This window comes from Protomyctophum bolini (assembly GCF_963924005.1).
Source record: "Protomyctophum bolini genome assembly, chromosome: 14".
Classification (NCBI taxonomy): domain Eukaryota; kingdom Metazoa; phylum Chordata; class Actinopteri; order Myctophiformes; family Myctophidae; genus Protomyctophum; species Protomyctophum bolini.
In genome coordinates, this window is record NC_137875.1 from 13,695,384 (window position 1) to 13,711,056 (window position 15,673).

Consider the following 15,673-nt stretch of genomic DNA (forward strand, 5'->3'; position numbering starts at 1 on the left):
ACGCACGCACGCACACACACACGCGCGTGCGCACGCACACGCACACACACGCGCTTGCGCACGCACACGCACACGCACACACACACACACACACACACACACACACACACACACACACACACACACACACACACACACACACTTTGAAGGACAGGAGACGTACCGCGTTGCCTTGGCTGTATGAGTACGGCCCTCCCCCAGAGAAGTTAGTGCTCTGTCCGTTGAATGACTCCTGCTATGACCAAACAGAGCGTGGTCAGTTCTTTGGACATCTCTACGCCACTACAAAATAAAGTCCTATTAGCTGAAGAACCCTCCTCCATGTTTTTTTTTAAGCTGGGAGTCAGCCAGTGTTGTTTTTGGCAGCAAATTTCATAGTCTCTTGAATTAGTCTAGTTTTAGTCGATTAAATATCATAAGATTTTAGTCGACTACATCTAGTCATCTACAGTTGATTTAGTCGACTAAAATGTGTTTTGATGCCGTCATAATGACTGATTTTACACATACCAAATAGCAGATATACAAGCTCATAACGCGTCTTGTCCACTAGTCCCTGCCTAACATTTTAGTCTAGTTTTGATTTGTTGACAAAATCGACAGTATATTTAGTCTTAGTTTTAGTCATCATGGCTTAGTTTTTATTTAGTTTTTATCAGTGAAAGAAGGTAGTCGAGACTGTGAGAGTGTGTGGGGGTGTATGCGTGTGAGTGTGAGTGTGAGTGTGAGTGTGAGTGTGTGTGTGTGTGTGTGTGTGTGTGTGTGTGTGTGTACGCGTACACTCACATAATGTTTGCATTTTATTATTATCCTGTCTGTGTGTGATCTCCTACAATTATAGCATTTATCTACTGTTTTTACTTTTTATTTACTGAGTTGGCAACACATATTGTAATGTTCAATTGTTTGTCTTTTTGCTTTCTGTATGTCCTTGTCTATTTCTGTTCATGAAAAATGAATAAAATGTAAGAAAAAAAAAAAAAAAAAAAAGAAGGTAGTCGACGAACATTTTTCGTCATAGTTTTAGTCGACGAGAACAACACGTTACCTTGTAGTACTGGCCCATGCTGGGCATGCCGGGCGGGTACTGCCCCTGGCCCTGCTGCCCGCCGCCCGGCATCCTCTGGCCGGGGTAGTTGGGCGAGGGCAGCGGTCTGGAGGCGTTGCCCGACGGGTACTGACCACCCTGCTGGGGCGGGAACTGACCGTTGGGCCCGCCGTACTGCTGACCGCCATACGGTGACTGGAAGGACAACGGGAACAAAGTGTGTTTCAATGGAGGTTAAATTATTACACGTCGTCTCTCTGTGTCCAAAAACCTTTCACGCCCAACATCTGCTATTTTTAAATAGCCAACATATTAAAGAAATGGATACAGGGGTTACAATGATGGGGGGGGGGGGTATACCTGGTAGGTATACCCCCTCAAGGACCCCCCAGTAAGGGATTCACATGGCACCACTTGCCTCTCCGGGGTACGGCCTCTTCATGGCCTGCATGGGCATGCCCTGTCTGGGGGGCCCTCCTCCGGGATAGCCCCCCTGCTGCGGCATCCGCTGTCCGCCGTAAGGCCCCACCATGCCTGGGGCTCGGGCTTGGCCCATGCCCATGGGGGGCCCGCCCATGTTGGGGTTGTTCATGGGCGACGCCATGCCAGCTGGGTTCATTCCACCGGGGGGCCCTCGCGGGCCGGCCTGGCTCATGAACTGGCTGTTGTAGGTCTGTGCGGGCCCCATCTGGAACGACGGACACATCTGTGGGGGGAAAAACCACACACATTTTATTTATTGGGGGGGTTATATACAGGTGAGACCCCTGTAAAAGCCTATTCATACTCAGTTTTAGGTGATAAGGTGACCACTTAAACTTAAATAGTTTAAGTAGCCTAGGCAGGCTTAAAGGTGTAGGCAGGGCAACGGAAATGGTGGACATTTTATTTTGAAGTTTTAGCTGGAAACGCTGGCTCTGAAGTTTCTGAACCAATCAGAGCGTTGCATCCCTCCAGGCTATAACACAAAAACACCACTGGTTAGGGCTAGGGCTCACCTGTCCGTACTGGCTCATGTCCTGTTTGTTGTGGTTGTCCTGCTGCATGGCAGTGGGTTAGGGGTTTAGGGGTTAGGGGGTTAGGGGTTAGGGGTTTAGGGTTTAGGGCTCACCTGTCCGTACTGGCTCATGTCCTGTTTGTTCTGGTTGTCCTGCTGCATGGCGGCCACTGTGGCCGTGGCCGTTGCCGTGGCCGTAGCGGCCGCGGCCGCCACTGCAGCGGCCGCCGCTGCCGCGGCCGGCTGCGCGAAGTCGCCCGGACCAGGGCGCACATGTGGCGAGGTCATACCTCCCATGCCTCCCGGAGGGGGGCCGTTGGGACCCCCGGAATAACTGCAAGGAAAAATAATAAAAGACAAATCATAATGTCTTCGCTGTAGTCGGGGCCGGACAAATTAAAATGAACATATATCCTACTTAATAGACATAGTACAGTGTCACACGAAAGCGTCAATAATAGCAGATTTGCAAGCTCGCGTTTCAGGGGTTGTCCCTGGGAGTCCGCTAACCGGATCAGACCTGGGATCGCTCAGGGATTGGCGGTCAACCTAGTAGTAATCTAGTAGGAGAGTGGCGACACTAGCGTTGACTCCCATTGTAACAATGGAATGCGGAAGTGCTCATTCTATCTCAATTATTATTAGAGTGTGACAATGAATGAATGAACTTAAAGGTGTAATGGTGCCAGCCCTATACCTGCCGCTGTACCCCCCAGGGCCTCCGGGGTATCCTCCGGGTCTGCCGTACATGCCCGCCTGCATGTAGGCCTGGTTGGAGCCTCCTCCTTTGGACGGGAACTGCTGCTGCTGCCCGCCGAACGGCGGCGAGTTGAGCCCCGCCCCGCCGCCCGACATTCCCTGACCCATGGGGTGGTTACCGCCCGGGTTCATGTGGTTGTTGCTGTTCACCATGGAGTGGCTCTGCACCTGCAACGCAACGGCGTAGTCCAATGTAAGACTATGAGTTAATGTCAATGGATTCATAGGCATAGTCCATAGGCATATACCCTATAATATATATGTATGTGTAATGTATATATATATATATACACACACACACACACACACACACACACACACACACAGTATATATATAGTCTCTGTCGGGTGGAAATCTCACAAGTTCAATACAAATTCTAAAATCACACCCGTGTGAAGTGAGGGGCACTAATATAAGTCTAACTCATGTTGATTAGGTGATGTACTGTAATGGAGATATAAAACAAACGGCCTTAAATGCCATTAACAATAAAGAGACAATATGACGTAATGAGTTACAAAATGACGTAAGTTTCCCCTTCATTGTCAATGGCATTTATTTAACAAACATTGAACTAAAGACGAACATTAAACCTGTATATAGGAGGGGCTAGCGCCCCTCAAAAATAGCAAAACTAGCAGATCAACAACAAGCCTCGAAACGCGTAGCTTGGTGCCGTGTTTGGAGCTTGTAGATCTGCAACTTGTGATGCTATCGTGTGAACAAGTATAGGGCGTAAATGTACGAGAAAAAAAGCACAGACAAAAAGTTAAAATATGGAGATACAGTGACGATGTTCTATTTGAACCACTTTCAACCTGGCTGTCGTCTGATTCTAAACAGTGATGTGTGTGTGTGGTGTATTCAAGGTGTAACCTACGTGACTTTGGGACGTGTTGGTCACACCCCACACCGTCGTGACCACGGAGAGGGACCCGGGGGGTGCCTGGTTGCTGCTCTGCTGCCACGGGACAGAGTCGTAGGGGAAGGAGCCATCACTGCCAAACACACAGTCAAACACACGGATATAAGAACATAGATGCCTCATTGGCCGCTTCAGTTCATTGGAGAGACCTGCATCGCATTCCATGCTAGAAGGCTTTCTTACCTTTATTTGTAGTTGTTATGTCCCCACCAAAGAGGTACAGGTGTTATTTTGTGCAAAAGTGCATTATTGGCTATTTCCCCTAATATAAGCCCTCAATGAATTGAATTGAATTGCATTGAATTGGGGCATTGGGGCTAATTTGCTTGTTTCCATCGCTCAAAAATCAACTCAACTCTTCATAATGTAAATAGTATCCTAAGCGGCACACTTTACTACTTATTTCAATGGAAATAAGCGAATTAGCACAAAAACCCAACCCCCATTGAGGGGAGAAATAGCCAATAATGCACTTTTGCACAAAATACCTCTTTGGTGGGGACGTAACAACTACAAATAAAACCTGGACCTCTTTGGTGGGGACGTAACAACTACAAATAAAACCTGGACCTCTTTGGTGGGGACGTAACAACTACAAATAAAGGTAAGAAAGCCTTCTAGCATGGAATGATCCTTTTAGGCACGCTGCGTCGCTGTCACTCAAGTGACTACTGGCCAATCAGAGCACATCATTATCAATTCAATCCAAAGGAGCTTTATTGGCATGAGAAAACAAACGTTTACATTTCCTCTGACTGGCCTATACCGAACGTCCCCTTCTTCTGTGAGCCCCAGAGCCGAAGGAGACATCGATACCTTTTTCTATGTCTATGGTCAAACACACAACACTGGCATCACTGGGAAGCAAAACACCAAAGCAAACAACACTGTCATATTCTCAAGCTATTCTTGGGGCCATAGACTGCAAAAAAAACACACTCAGAGGAGCAGTGTACAGATACCTATACTACTTCTCTAGGGCAGTGATTCCCAAACTAGGGGTTGGGACTCCCAGGGGGGGGGGGGGGGTCTCCAAATAAAAAAAAGAAGATTAGCTTAATGTGCAACATTGTTTTCAATGGACCCTTTCTCATACTTCCATAGATAAGCCCCCTAAGACACATAAATGACATAGTTTAATGTTGAAAATGGGTGGTAGTCCCCTTTAAGGGGGGTCGTTTGGGGAATATGTCCCACAGTCCCGCCAAAGGGTTATGCAATTCCAAATGTCTTGGATCTCAATTTCAAATCATTCTCTCCAGGATAACAGGTCTGGGACGGGGGGGGACGGGAGGGGGTTGCATGCCCTCGTGGGAAAAAAACAAGGAAAAAGAAAGTGATGAAACTTGGGAGTCACTAGATAGATGGATAGATAAATAAAATAAATATACTGTGTGTGTATATATAGATAGCTGGGGGGCACTTGGAATGTTTGCCATTCAGATTGAGATCCAACTTTTCAAGCCAAAACACGAGAAACTGTGAATCATAACAAACACACCAGGCCCTCGTGCGTGTGTGCACTTTTTTTTTAACTCCACATACAATTATTGAAAACCCTTTTACTTTGGTACTATTTGATATTCTGATACTGTTATATGTTAAATGTTTAATAGGCTTTTTTATATGCAAAAGATTATTTTTTATCTACTTTTACTCGAGAAACAGAGTAGGCTACTTCTTCCACTGTTGCTTTTGGACGGCGGTGTGTTTTTAGTTTCTCCAGAGGTGAGCCGTTTGGAATGGACGTCGTGTTCAATGTTTCCTCAAATGCTCAACATATCCCAGCATCCTCCGCGGAGGGGTGAGCAAACTCTTGGCAGGCCAAGCCCAGGCGAGAGGGAGTGAGCACAGAATGTTCTACAGACTATCTATGACTTCACTGCTCTCTTTGCTATGTGTGTGTGTGTGTGTGTGTGTGTGTGTGTGTGTGTGTGTGTGTGTGTGTGTGTGTGTGTGTGTGTGTGCGTGCGTGCGTGTACTTGAATTACAAAATGTCCCAACAAAGTAGATATAGTAGAATTTGACAGTTAAGACATTGTGAGGACAATTTCCCAGGACATCACAAGATACATGGTTGTTTTGTGGTTTCAAAAAAAGAGTCTGGCTTAACCCATTTTGGGCGGGAACCCAAAATGCCTTCAGTTGTTTAAGGTCTATTCATACTCCAGTTTTCGGTGATTTCGGTGGTCACCTCATGAGTTCGTGTGGGTCTTTTACAATTAGAAAAGGTTTCAGGTTGGAGTACACTCTCAGAGTTAAATTAACATTGATTTTACAATATAAATTGGGGTCCCAGAGATAGAAATTACTTGTACTGACTTGTGTGTGAGGCCAGGCTTCAGGTTGTTCATGGTGGGGTGTTAGGAGGGGGGGTTAGGTACTGACTTGTGAGTGAGGCCAGGCTTCAGGTTGTTCATGGTGGGCTGCATGGGGGGGGGGGGGGGGGGTAGGTACTGACTTGTGAGTGAGGCCAGGCTTCAGGTTGTTCATGGTGGGGTGCATGGGGGGGGGGGGTAGGTACTGACTTGTGAGTGAGGCCAGGCTTCAGGTTGTTCATGGTGGGCTGCATGGGGGGGGGGGGGGGGGGGGGTAGGTACTGACTTGTGAGTGAGGCCAGGCTTCAGGTTGTTCATGGTGGGCTGCATGGGGGGGGGGGGGGGGGTAGGTACTGACTTGTGAGTGAGGCCAGGCTTCAGGTTGTTCATGGTGGGGTGCATGGGGGGGGGGGTAGGTACTGACTTGTGAGTGAGGCCAGGCTTCAGGTTGTTCATGGTGGGCTGCATGGGGGGGGGGGGGGGGGGTAGGTACTGACTTGTGAGTGAGGCCAGGCTTCAGGTTGTTCATGGTGGGGTGCATGGGGGGGGGGGGTAGGTACTGACTTGTGAGTGAGGCCAGGCTTCAGGTTGTTCATGGTGGGGTGCATGGGGGGGGGGGGGTAGGTACTGACTTGTGAGTGAGGCCAGGCTTCAGGTTGTTCATGGTGGGCTGCATGGGGGGGGGGGGGGGGGGGGTAGGTACTGACTTGTGAGTGAGGCCAGGCTTCAGGTTGTTCATGGTGGGGTGCATGGGGGGGGGGGGTAGGTACTGACTTGTGAGTGAGGCCAGGCTTCAGGTTGTTCATGGTGGGGTGTTAGGGGGGGGTTAGGTACTGACTTGTGTGTGAGGCCAGGCTTCAGGTTGTTCATGGTGGGTGTTAGGTACTGACTTGTGAGTGAGGCCAGGCTTCAGGTTGTTCATGGTGGGTGTTAGGGGGGGGTTAGGTACTGACTTGTGTGTGAGGCCAGGCTTCAGGTTGTTCATGGTGGGTGTTAGGGGGGGGGGGGGGGGGTTAGGTACTGACTTGTGAGTGAGGCCAGGCTTCAGGTTGTTCATGGTGGGTGTTAGGGGGGGGGGGGGGGGGGGTTAGGTACTGACTTGTGAGTGAGGCCAGGCTTCAGGTTGTTCATGGTGGGTGTTAGGGGGGGGTTAGGTACTGACTTGTGTGTGAGGCCAGGCTTCAGGTTGTTCATGGTGGGTGTTAGGGGGGGGGGGGGGGGTTAGGTACTGACTTGTGAGTGAGGCCAGGCTTCAGGTTGTTCATGGTGGGTGTTAGGGGGGGGGGGGGGGGTTAGGTACTGACTTGTGAGTGAGGCCAGGCTTCAGGTTGTTCATGGTGGGTGTTAGGGGGGGGGGGGGGGTTAGGTACTGACTTGTGAGTGAGGCCAGGCTTCAGGTTGTTCATGGTGGGGTGTTAGGGGGGGGGGGGGGGGGGGGGGGTTAGGTACTGACTTGTGTGTGAGGCCAGGCTTCAGGTTGTTCATGGTGGGTGTTAGGTACTGACTTGTGAGTGAGGCCAGGCTTCAGGTTGTTCATGGTGGGCTGCATGGGGGGGCAGGGCACCTTGCCCTGCGGTTCGTTCTGCCGGTTCTTCTGATGACGCAGGAGGAGGAGACGACCCAACTCCTCGCACCACGAGGACAGCAGGGCTGCAGAGAGAGAGAGAGAGAGAGAGAGACACACACACACGTTCACGTTAGTGTCGCTCTCTAACACACACACACTCACATGGACATAATTGTTCTGCCGACCTGTGCATGCACTGCACATGTATGTACTATGCACATGGTGGGGACACAACACACACACACACACACACACACACACACACACACACACACACACACACACACACACACACACACACACACACACACACACACACACACACACACACACACACACACACACACACACACACACACACACACACACACACACACACACACAGATCCGTTTTTCACCGTGCATTCGTTTCAGTGCAAAGATACAGTCCAGGTATGCAAGGACAAAGAAACCCTCTCAAAAATGCTGCGATCCTTTTGAGACTCCATTCACCTTTTAACCAAAAACTCCACTGAAGATCATTTACAGCTTCACATAAAACATGACCCTGCCGTGTGCCTCATACTGTACATCAGCGTTTTACCTTGTTGTAAAAACGTTGCCATCTTTGATTATGTCGGGGTTAAGCTGACTCAACAGCCATATATATCGACTTTGATGAAGTGCAGTGTGTGTGTGTGTGTGTGTGTGTGTGTGTGTGTGTGTGTGTGTGTGTGCGTGTGTGACTGTGTGCGCATGCATGTGTATGCGTGTGTGTGTGTGTGTGTGTGACTGTGTGTGTCCAGCCAGTCATTTCACACCATTCCTTTTGGCCTCCGGGGGGCAGCCTAACACAATAAAATGCTCACTGACGGTGAAGGCTGTGAATGGATTTCACTGACACAGTACTGAAACACACACGCATACGCACACACACACATACACATGCGCACACGCACAAGTGCACACACATGTTCTCCATCTATCTGCAGAGCGTGGTCTCAATCAGCCCTACTAAAGGACCCCCCCCCCCAGCCTGTGTTTCTACAGGAGCATAAACTGTCAGTCAGTCAGACAGACAGACTCGTATCGATCAGAGGAGGGCTGTAATGACCAATCAGACTGCTCAGATCAGAGGAGGAGGGCTGTAATGACCAATCAGACTGCTCAGATCAGAGGAGGAGGGCTGTAATGACCAATCAGACTGCTCAGATCAGAGGAGGAGGGCTGTTATGACCAATCAGACTGCTCGATGGGAGGAGGAGGGCTGTAATGACCAATCAGACTGCTCGATGGGAGGAGGAGGGCTGTAATGACCAATCAGACTGCTCGATGGGAGGAGGAGGGCTGTAATGACCAATCAGACTGCTCGATGGGAGGAGGAGGGCTGTAATGACCAATCAGACTGCTCGATGGGAGGAGGAGGGCTGTAATGACCAATCAGACTGCTCGATGGGAGGAGGAGGGCTGTAATGACCAATCAGACTGCTCGATGGGAGGAGGAGGGCTGTTATGACCATTTGAAAATAGACGATCTACAACAACATGCATGGGCAACTGGCGGCCCGGGGCCCACATGCGGCCCCCACCGTCACATTATATGGCCCTCAGGTTAATATCTGAATATTGATATATAATTGATTTCAGCAGTTCCAAACATGACCCGCTTTAATTACTTCAGTCTGTATTAGTACTGTAGCTGCATGACTAGTATGAAAACAATTATTGTCCTTTTTATTTTTATGTCCAATGTATTTGCATTTAAGTTCATAAAGTTAACATAAGTATAACTAAATGCATTTGAAATAAAATAAAAAATTTACTTTTCAGGATTCCAATTAAAAAATAGAAAAAACTTTTTTCAGGATTTCAATTCAAAGTTCAATTCACGGACTTAAAGTTGAGGTAAAAAATATAAATAAATCACACCCGTGTGAAGGGAGGGGTGCTCTAATCATCAACGGGCATCGTCCTCCCTGATTGGTCAACTCAAAGCATCGGCTTCACGGATTGGACGGACTGTGTGTGGTGTTTGTGCCTCCGAGCGAATATAAGTGAAGAACGCAGAGTATTATTCCACACGTTTACACGGAGGGATTTGACCAATACGTCCTGATTGACCACTAGGATACCATTGACCACTATAGGACACCACGGACCGGTTTTATTCACTGTGGTACTGTCGTGAGTAATGTGGGGTGTGCGTCTGAGAGCACCAGGAACAGCCAATCGGAGTGCTGTGACAGTGAGACACTATGTGTACTCCTTCGGAGGTTACCAGGATCACATTGATGTGCTCATCTTCAACACAGTGACTTTGACCTGGAGGACGTTCGCCCCAGTGACCCCTGGAAGAGGCGAAGAACGCCACCTTGAGGTTCCCTCCGGGCGTAACGGCCACACAGCTGTTCTTGTTGAATATGCCTACCTCTGGGGAGGGAGGCCTATTGCAGGTCATAATTACTGCAACGTGCTTTATGCCTTTGATGTCGACGCCCACACGTGGTTCAAACCACAGGTTTCTGGGACTATTCCAGAGGGGAGGTGGTACCACTCAGCCTGTGTCTTGGGGAAGGTCATGTTTATCCACGGAGGATGGAACCAGACTCGACGCACTAATGACATCTACAAGTTGGACACCACCACAATGGTCTGGACTTTAATCAACCCCGGAGGAACTCCACCTCCTGCTTCATCACGTCACTCTGCCACCATCATCGGGACAAAGATGTTTGTATTTGGGGGCCAGAGGGGGTACTACGACAACAACAACACCATCAGAGTGTTTGACACAGAGACCGACCACTGGCTGACCACACCTTCTGCACAGTTTCTTCCAGAAACACACTTTCGTCAGTCAGCCTTCACCTACAATGGAGAGCTGTACATATTTGGTGGCTGTAATAACTCACAGGCTTTAATGGATATGTGGAAATTCAGGCCAGAAACCTTCTCCTGGAAGAAGGTTGAGCCCAAGGGGAAAGGCCTGTGTCCAGGGTTATATATTAAGTGCTGCTGCGTGGTGGGAGATCGTATCTTCCTCTTTAGAGAATTCAATGATGACCTGAATGTCTTAGACTTCAGTCCTAGCCTCAAGATGTTATGTAAGCTAGCAGTTATACATTACGGTCTGAATCAGTCTGAACTCGCACACAACATCAGGTGGGAACTGGTAGCCATGACAGGAACAGCCAATAAGAAACTGGCGAAAAAAAGGAACAAAAACCTCCAAAAACATCAAACAGCGTGACCGAAAACTAAAATAATCACACCCATGTGAAATGAGGGGAACTCTTGTCATCATACATCATCATGCATCCTCCCATACTGGCCAATCAGAATGCCTGTTGCCTGTGATTGGTTAGCTGATATGCTCGTTTACTGTACATATGACGTACATTTTCCCTTCAATGTCAATGGCGTTTAATGTTTTGATGTTTAATTGACGTCATAAAAAGCAGACATCTGACGTCATTGCTCCGTTCAACATCAATGGCAACTCTTGAGACGTGTGGGGACAAAGTTTTGCGGACATTTGACCGGAATTCTCTTACCGTGGTCAATGGCAACTCTTGAGACGTGTGGGGAAAAGCTGATTATAGAAGGGGCTAGCGCCACTTAAAAAATAAGGTAAAAACGAAAAATAGTTGACTGTTTTGGCTAAATAAATGTGGCAGTATTGTAATGAAAATATTCCACATTTAGCTTTTTTTTTCCCCCTTCTTCTTTTTGGAAAATAGTGGCCGTGCAAACAGTGGCTCAGGGGTAGAGTAAAATAAATATTTTCACGATTAAAAAAAAATAGCCACTCGGTGGCGCGCTATAAGCTTGTAGATCTGCTATATATAATGTTTAAAACAACAAAAGGGGTTCCCGCCCCAAAATGGCTTAGACTAGTCATTGGTCCGACAAACGACAACCCACCTCAAACCCTACCGCAAGCACGGGAGCAGGCGCTAGTCCCACATGCGTCCGCATGTCGAACTAATGCTCCGTCGGATTTACATGCGGTCCCCGAGGTTCCCAGTTTGATCCCGGGCTCCCCCAGAGTCAGTGTTGAGGTGTCCTTGAGCAAGACTCTGAACCCCTAATTGCTTGCATGCATGGTTTCCTCCGCATCGGTGTGTGAATGGGTGAATGTAATGCACAATCTCTGTAAAGCGCCTTGAAATAAAGGCACTATATAAATGCACCATTTACCATTTACAAGCTCACTTACTCCTCACATTGTGTGCTTGTAGATCGGCTATTTTCAAATAGCCGATAGATTTGAAGTGCTCATGTGGCCTATTCTATATATGGTCGCTTCTTTTGGGCTTGTTTTCATAGACCTGGGGCTGGTTTGCTTATTTTTCTCTCGCAAAATCTGGCAACACTGGAGAGGAGAGGAGACCTTTTTTTAAATTTCGAGAGGGTGGAGAGAGAGCCAGGCCTCCTGGTTAAAGAGAAATGATTCCACCCTGCCATTACAGAGAGCTTATCTCCCCACTAAATCACCACCTCTGCATCGTGGACCGGTCTGCGTGGCCGACAACCCACCATTTAGAGCTAAAAGACCAGCATGCAGACGGCCAAACAGAGACAACACAGGCCAGGGGGGGAATACTTTTCTGCTGGGTTAAAGTGGAGTCAGAGTGACTTCATGCATTCTGCCAGGCCATGACCCCGGGCCGCGCTGCGTCTACAACTATTCAGAATAGAGAGGAGCTATATTCTCCCTGGTACTGTTACCTACCTTGCACATTTTTGAAAGCTTAGCAGAGTGTATACGTACAATCGCAAACCTTTTCACGTCAACGACTCCTTGACACAAACTACTTTCACATCATTTAAACGGACGTTGATGCCATGTCAACTGCATTCTGCTCATCCCCCCCCTCTCAAGGACCACTGGGGGGGGTCCCCACTTTGAGAACCACTGCTTTTGTTACACTGCTATAGGAAGTGTTATTTTATCTTGGCTATAGTGGAATAACAACTAGTGTGAAGTGAGGGGCTGTGTTTATACCGCTTGTTTTGTTTTACCGCTGCCCTAAACACACAATTAAAAGTCCATAGACTGGGCTGCCATTCAATTTACGTCATAAATGCTCTAAACAAGCATTGAAAAGTCCATAGGCTTGGCTGCCATATGACGTAATCTTCAAAAGCCATGCATTGGAGGGGCTCAACAAGAAGATTTGCCAGCAGCGCCAATCTAGCCAACACTAGAACCAGATTAGGTGTTATTGGCCAAGCGCTCCCACCAACATGTTGATTGATTAGCCGATTTGCTCGTTTATATATATGACGTAAGTTTTCCCTTCAATGTCAATGGCGTTTAATGTTTTGAAACGTCATATTTAGCGGAATTCTGACGTCATTTCTCCGTTCATTGTCAATGGCAAATCTTGAGACGTGGGGGGACAAAAGCTGTTCATAGAAGGGGCCCCTCAAAAATCACACCCGTGTGAAGTGAGGGGCGCTCTTATCATCAGAATGCCTGTTGCCACAGATTTACGTCATATTTGGCAGACATTTGACCTAATTTCTCCTTTCATTGTCACTGGCAAATGTTGAGACGTGTGGGGACAAAAGCTCAAAAAAAGAAAAAAGATCTCTGCCACTTTCTTCGCTGTCTCTCCTTCACTCTCTCTCTCCCCCTTTCATCCGTGCCTATTAAACCTCATAAGGCCCTATAATTAAATCATAGTCTCTCTATCAGCTACCTGGTAAAGACAAGGCAAGGTCACCTAAAGGCTCTTTGGTATAGGGCCTCTAATGACTGCACATCACTGGCCCTGTGCAGTCCATGGAGGAGAAAAAAGGCATTGACTTCCCACAATACCCTGCATTACACATTCCATTAAAAGCCTTTTGCCTTTGCAGAATGTACTGTAAAGTGGATTTTGACACACGATGAAAACTCGTAATTACCATTTTATGAACAACACGAACCCCGGTGTGGCTATTCTCGGGTGGACATTCTGAGTAGTAGTATAAGAAACCTATGGTTTCCCATTTAGAGCAGTGGTTCCCGAAGTGGGGTCCGGGGACCCCCAGGGGTCCTTGAGGGAGTTCCAGGGGGTCCCCAGCTGCATGGTAGTTTGGAACCAAATGGACCCTTATGGGTCTGTAACGCAGAGAGTATTTGTACACGCTCAGAGTTAAATTAACATTAATTTTACAATATAAATTGGTGTCTCTGAGATAGAAATGCCATAAATAGGGGTGTCCGTAGCCTAATTCATGTCAAACTGAGGGTCCTTGAAATTAAACGGGTTGTGAATCACTGCTAGAGCCACTAAAAAAATCTTCTCTCATGAAAGTCCCTGGCATATCTCTTCAAATGGGGGTCTGTGGGCTAATTAGTGTCAATTTGGGAGTCCTTGACATGAAAAAGTAATGGGAACCACTGCCATAGACGCTTGACGTACAAGTTCATCCCCCAGCCATGATGTACAAGTACACCCCCCCCTAGACACCACACTACGCCATGACATACAAGTACACACCCCCTAGATACCACACTACGGCCCTAACCCTTTTCCACTAAAATAACTTTGGTTCTAGAACTGGTATCTGGGAATTTGGTTAAAAATTAGGCGGGTGAAAAAGAAGCTCAGAAGCGGCTCAACGCCTGTGGGAAAGGGGTATATACAGTAGTATGTCACAGACTGCAGGGACCTCAGACTGCAGAGACCTCAGACTGCAGGGACCTCAGACTGCAGGGACCTCTATACAACAGACTGCAGGGACCTCTATACAGACTGCAGGGACCTCTATACAGACTGCAGGGACCTCTATACAACAGACTGCAGGGACCTCTATACAACAGACTGCAGGGACCTCTATACAACCGACTGCAGGGACCTCTATACAACCGACTGCAGGGACCTCTATACAACAGACTGCAGGAACTCTATACAACAGACTGCAGGGACCTCTATACAACAGACTGCAGGGACCTCTATATAACAGGCCAACAAGCCTTGATGCAGATGAGTGTCCAAGCGGCATTAGGTCCCATGTTTACCCCCCCCCAACACGCACACGCACACACACACACACACACACACACACACACACACACACACACACACACACACACACACACACACACACACACACACAGCCTGCTCTCACCTCAGTCAGTGCCTATAGGGAGCCAGGTAAGCCAGGCTGCAAGCCCCATTAACTAATGACAGAGAGTGTGTGTGTGAGTGTGTGTGTGTGTGTGTGTGTGTGTGTGTGTGTGAATGCGTGTACAGTGCTACAGACTCTCTCTTTCATTCGCAAGGAAACCCTGATGCTAATTACCATGAGCTCAGAGTGTGTTTTCTGCGTGCGTGCGTGGTAAAAGCGATATCCTACTGAGCATGTCATTGGACGGTTAAACCATCTGCCAGTGGTGAGAAAATCATTCCAGGATGAGAATTAACAACGCAACAACTGACTTGTGAAACGCTGTGAAAGCACTATACCCCACTATAGCACTGTGTTTCCTAAATAGTTAGCACAATATGATCATTCTAAACCCATATTCTACACATAATGGTTCATTTCATTTCATTCAACACTTTCAAAAGATTTTTTTTTTCAATGTTTGAATAGCCAATGCTAAAAATAAAAAAGAACACAGATGCCATTCCCGGTTTAAATGAGTTAAAAAGAACTTGGCTATTTTCACTATTTTTTCACCGTTGATTAAGCATAAAGTGCCCCTCAGGTCTCCACCAGGGCAGGTCATGTTGTGGCCTCAAAATCCACCTGTTGGTGATGCTATAACAGGCCAATGTGAAAAGGGTGGGATATATTTCTCAGCCTAGTAGGAAAGTCTGTGAAAGATTCCACGTAAATTGCACTTGAAATCGTGAAATCCTCATGATTTGAGGCTTTTTGTTCGAAATGGGCCAATCCTTCAAACTTTGAAAGCCAATGTTAGCCAATTAGGATGGAATATGAAATACCGGACAGATCCGTCTTGAACACATGACTATAGAGATAGTGTGTAGCGATTTGTGTGATTTCTGGACAGAATCTGGAGGATTGTAATATCAATAAATGTGTTTTTCAAAAGGTGGCGCTATATAACAGGCC

At 47.7% G+C, this 15,673-nt stretch overlaps 1 protein-coding gene across 1 annotated transcript in view; it reads right to left on the reverse strand.

Annotated features, from left to right (window-relative positions):
* The window catches only part of LOC308328538 (zinc finger MIZ domain-containing protein 1-like), a 146,578-nt gene that overhangs the window by 14,249 nt on the left and 116,656 nt on the right, over positions 1 to 15,673 (reverse strand). Inside the window, 8 exon segments of the mRNA XM_080782431.1 lie at positions 164 to 232; positions 1,049 to 1,243; positions 1,467 to 1,754; positions 2,160 to 2,379; positions 2,743 to 2,972; positions 3,686 to 3,803; positions 7,502 to 7,573; positions 7,575 to 7,698. Of these exon segments, the coding sequence (XP_080638557.1) occupies positions 164 to 232; positions 1,049 to 1,243; positions 1,467 to 1,754; positions 2,160 to 2,379; positions 2,743 to 2,972; positions 3,686 to 3,803; positions 7,502 to 7,573; positions 7,575 to 7,698 (1,316 nt within the window).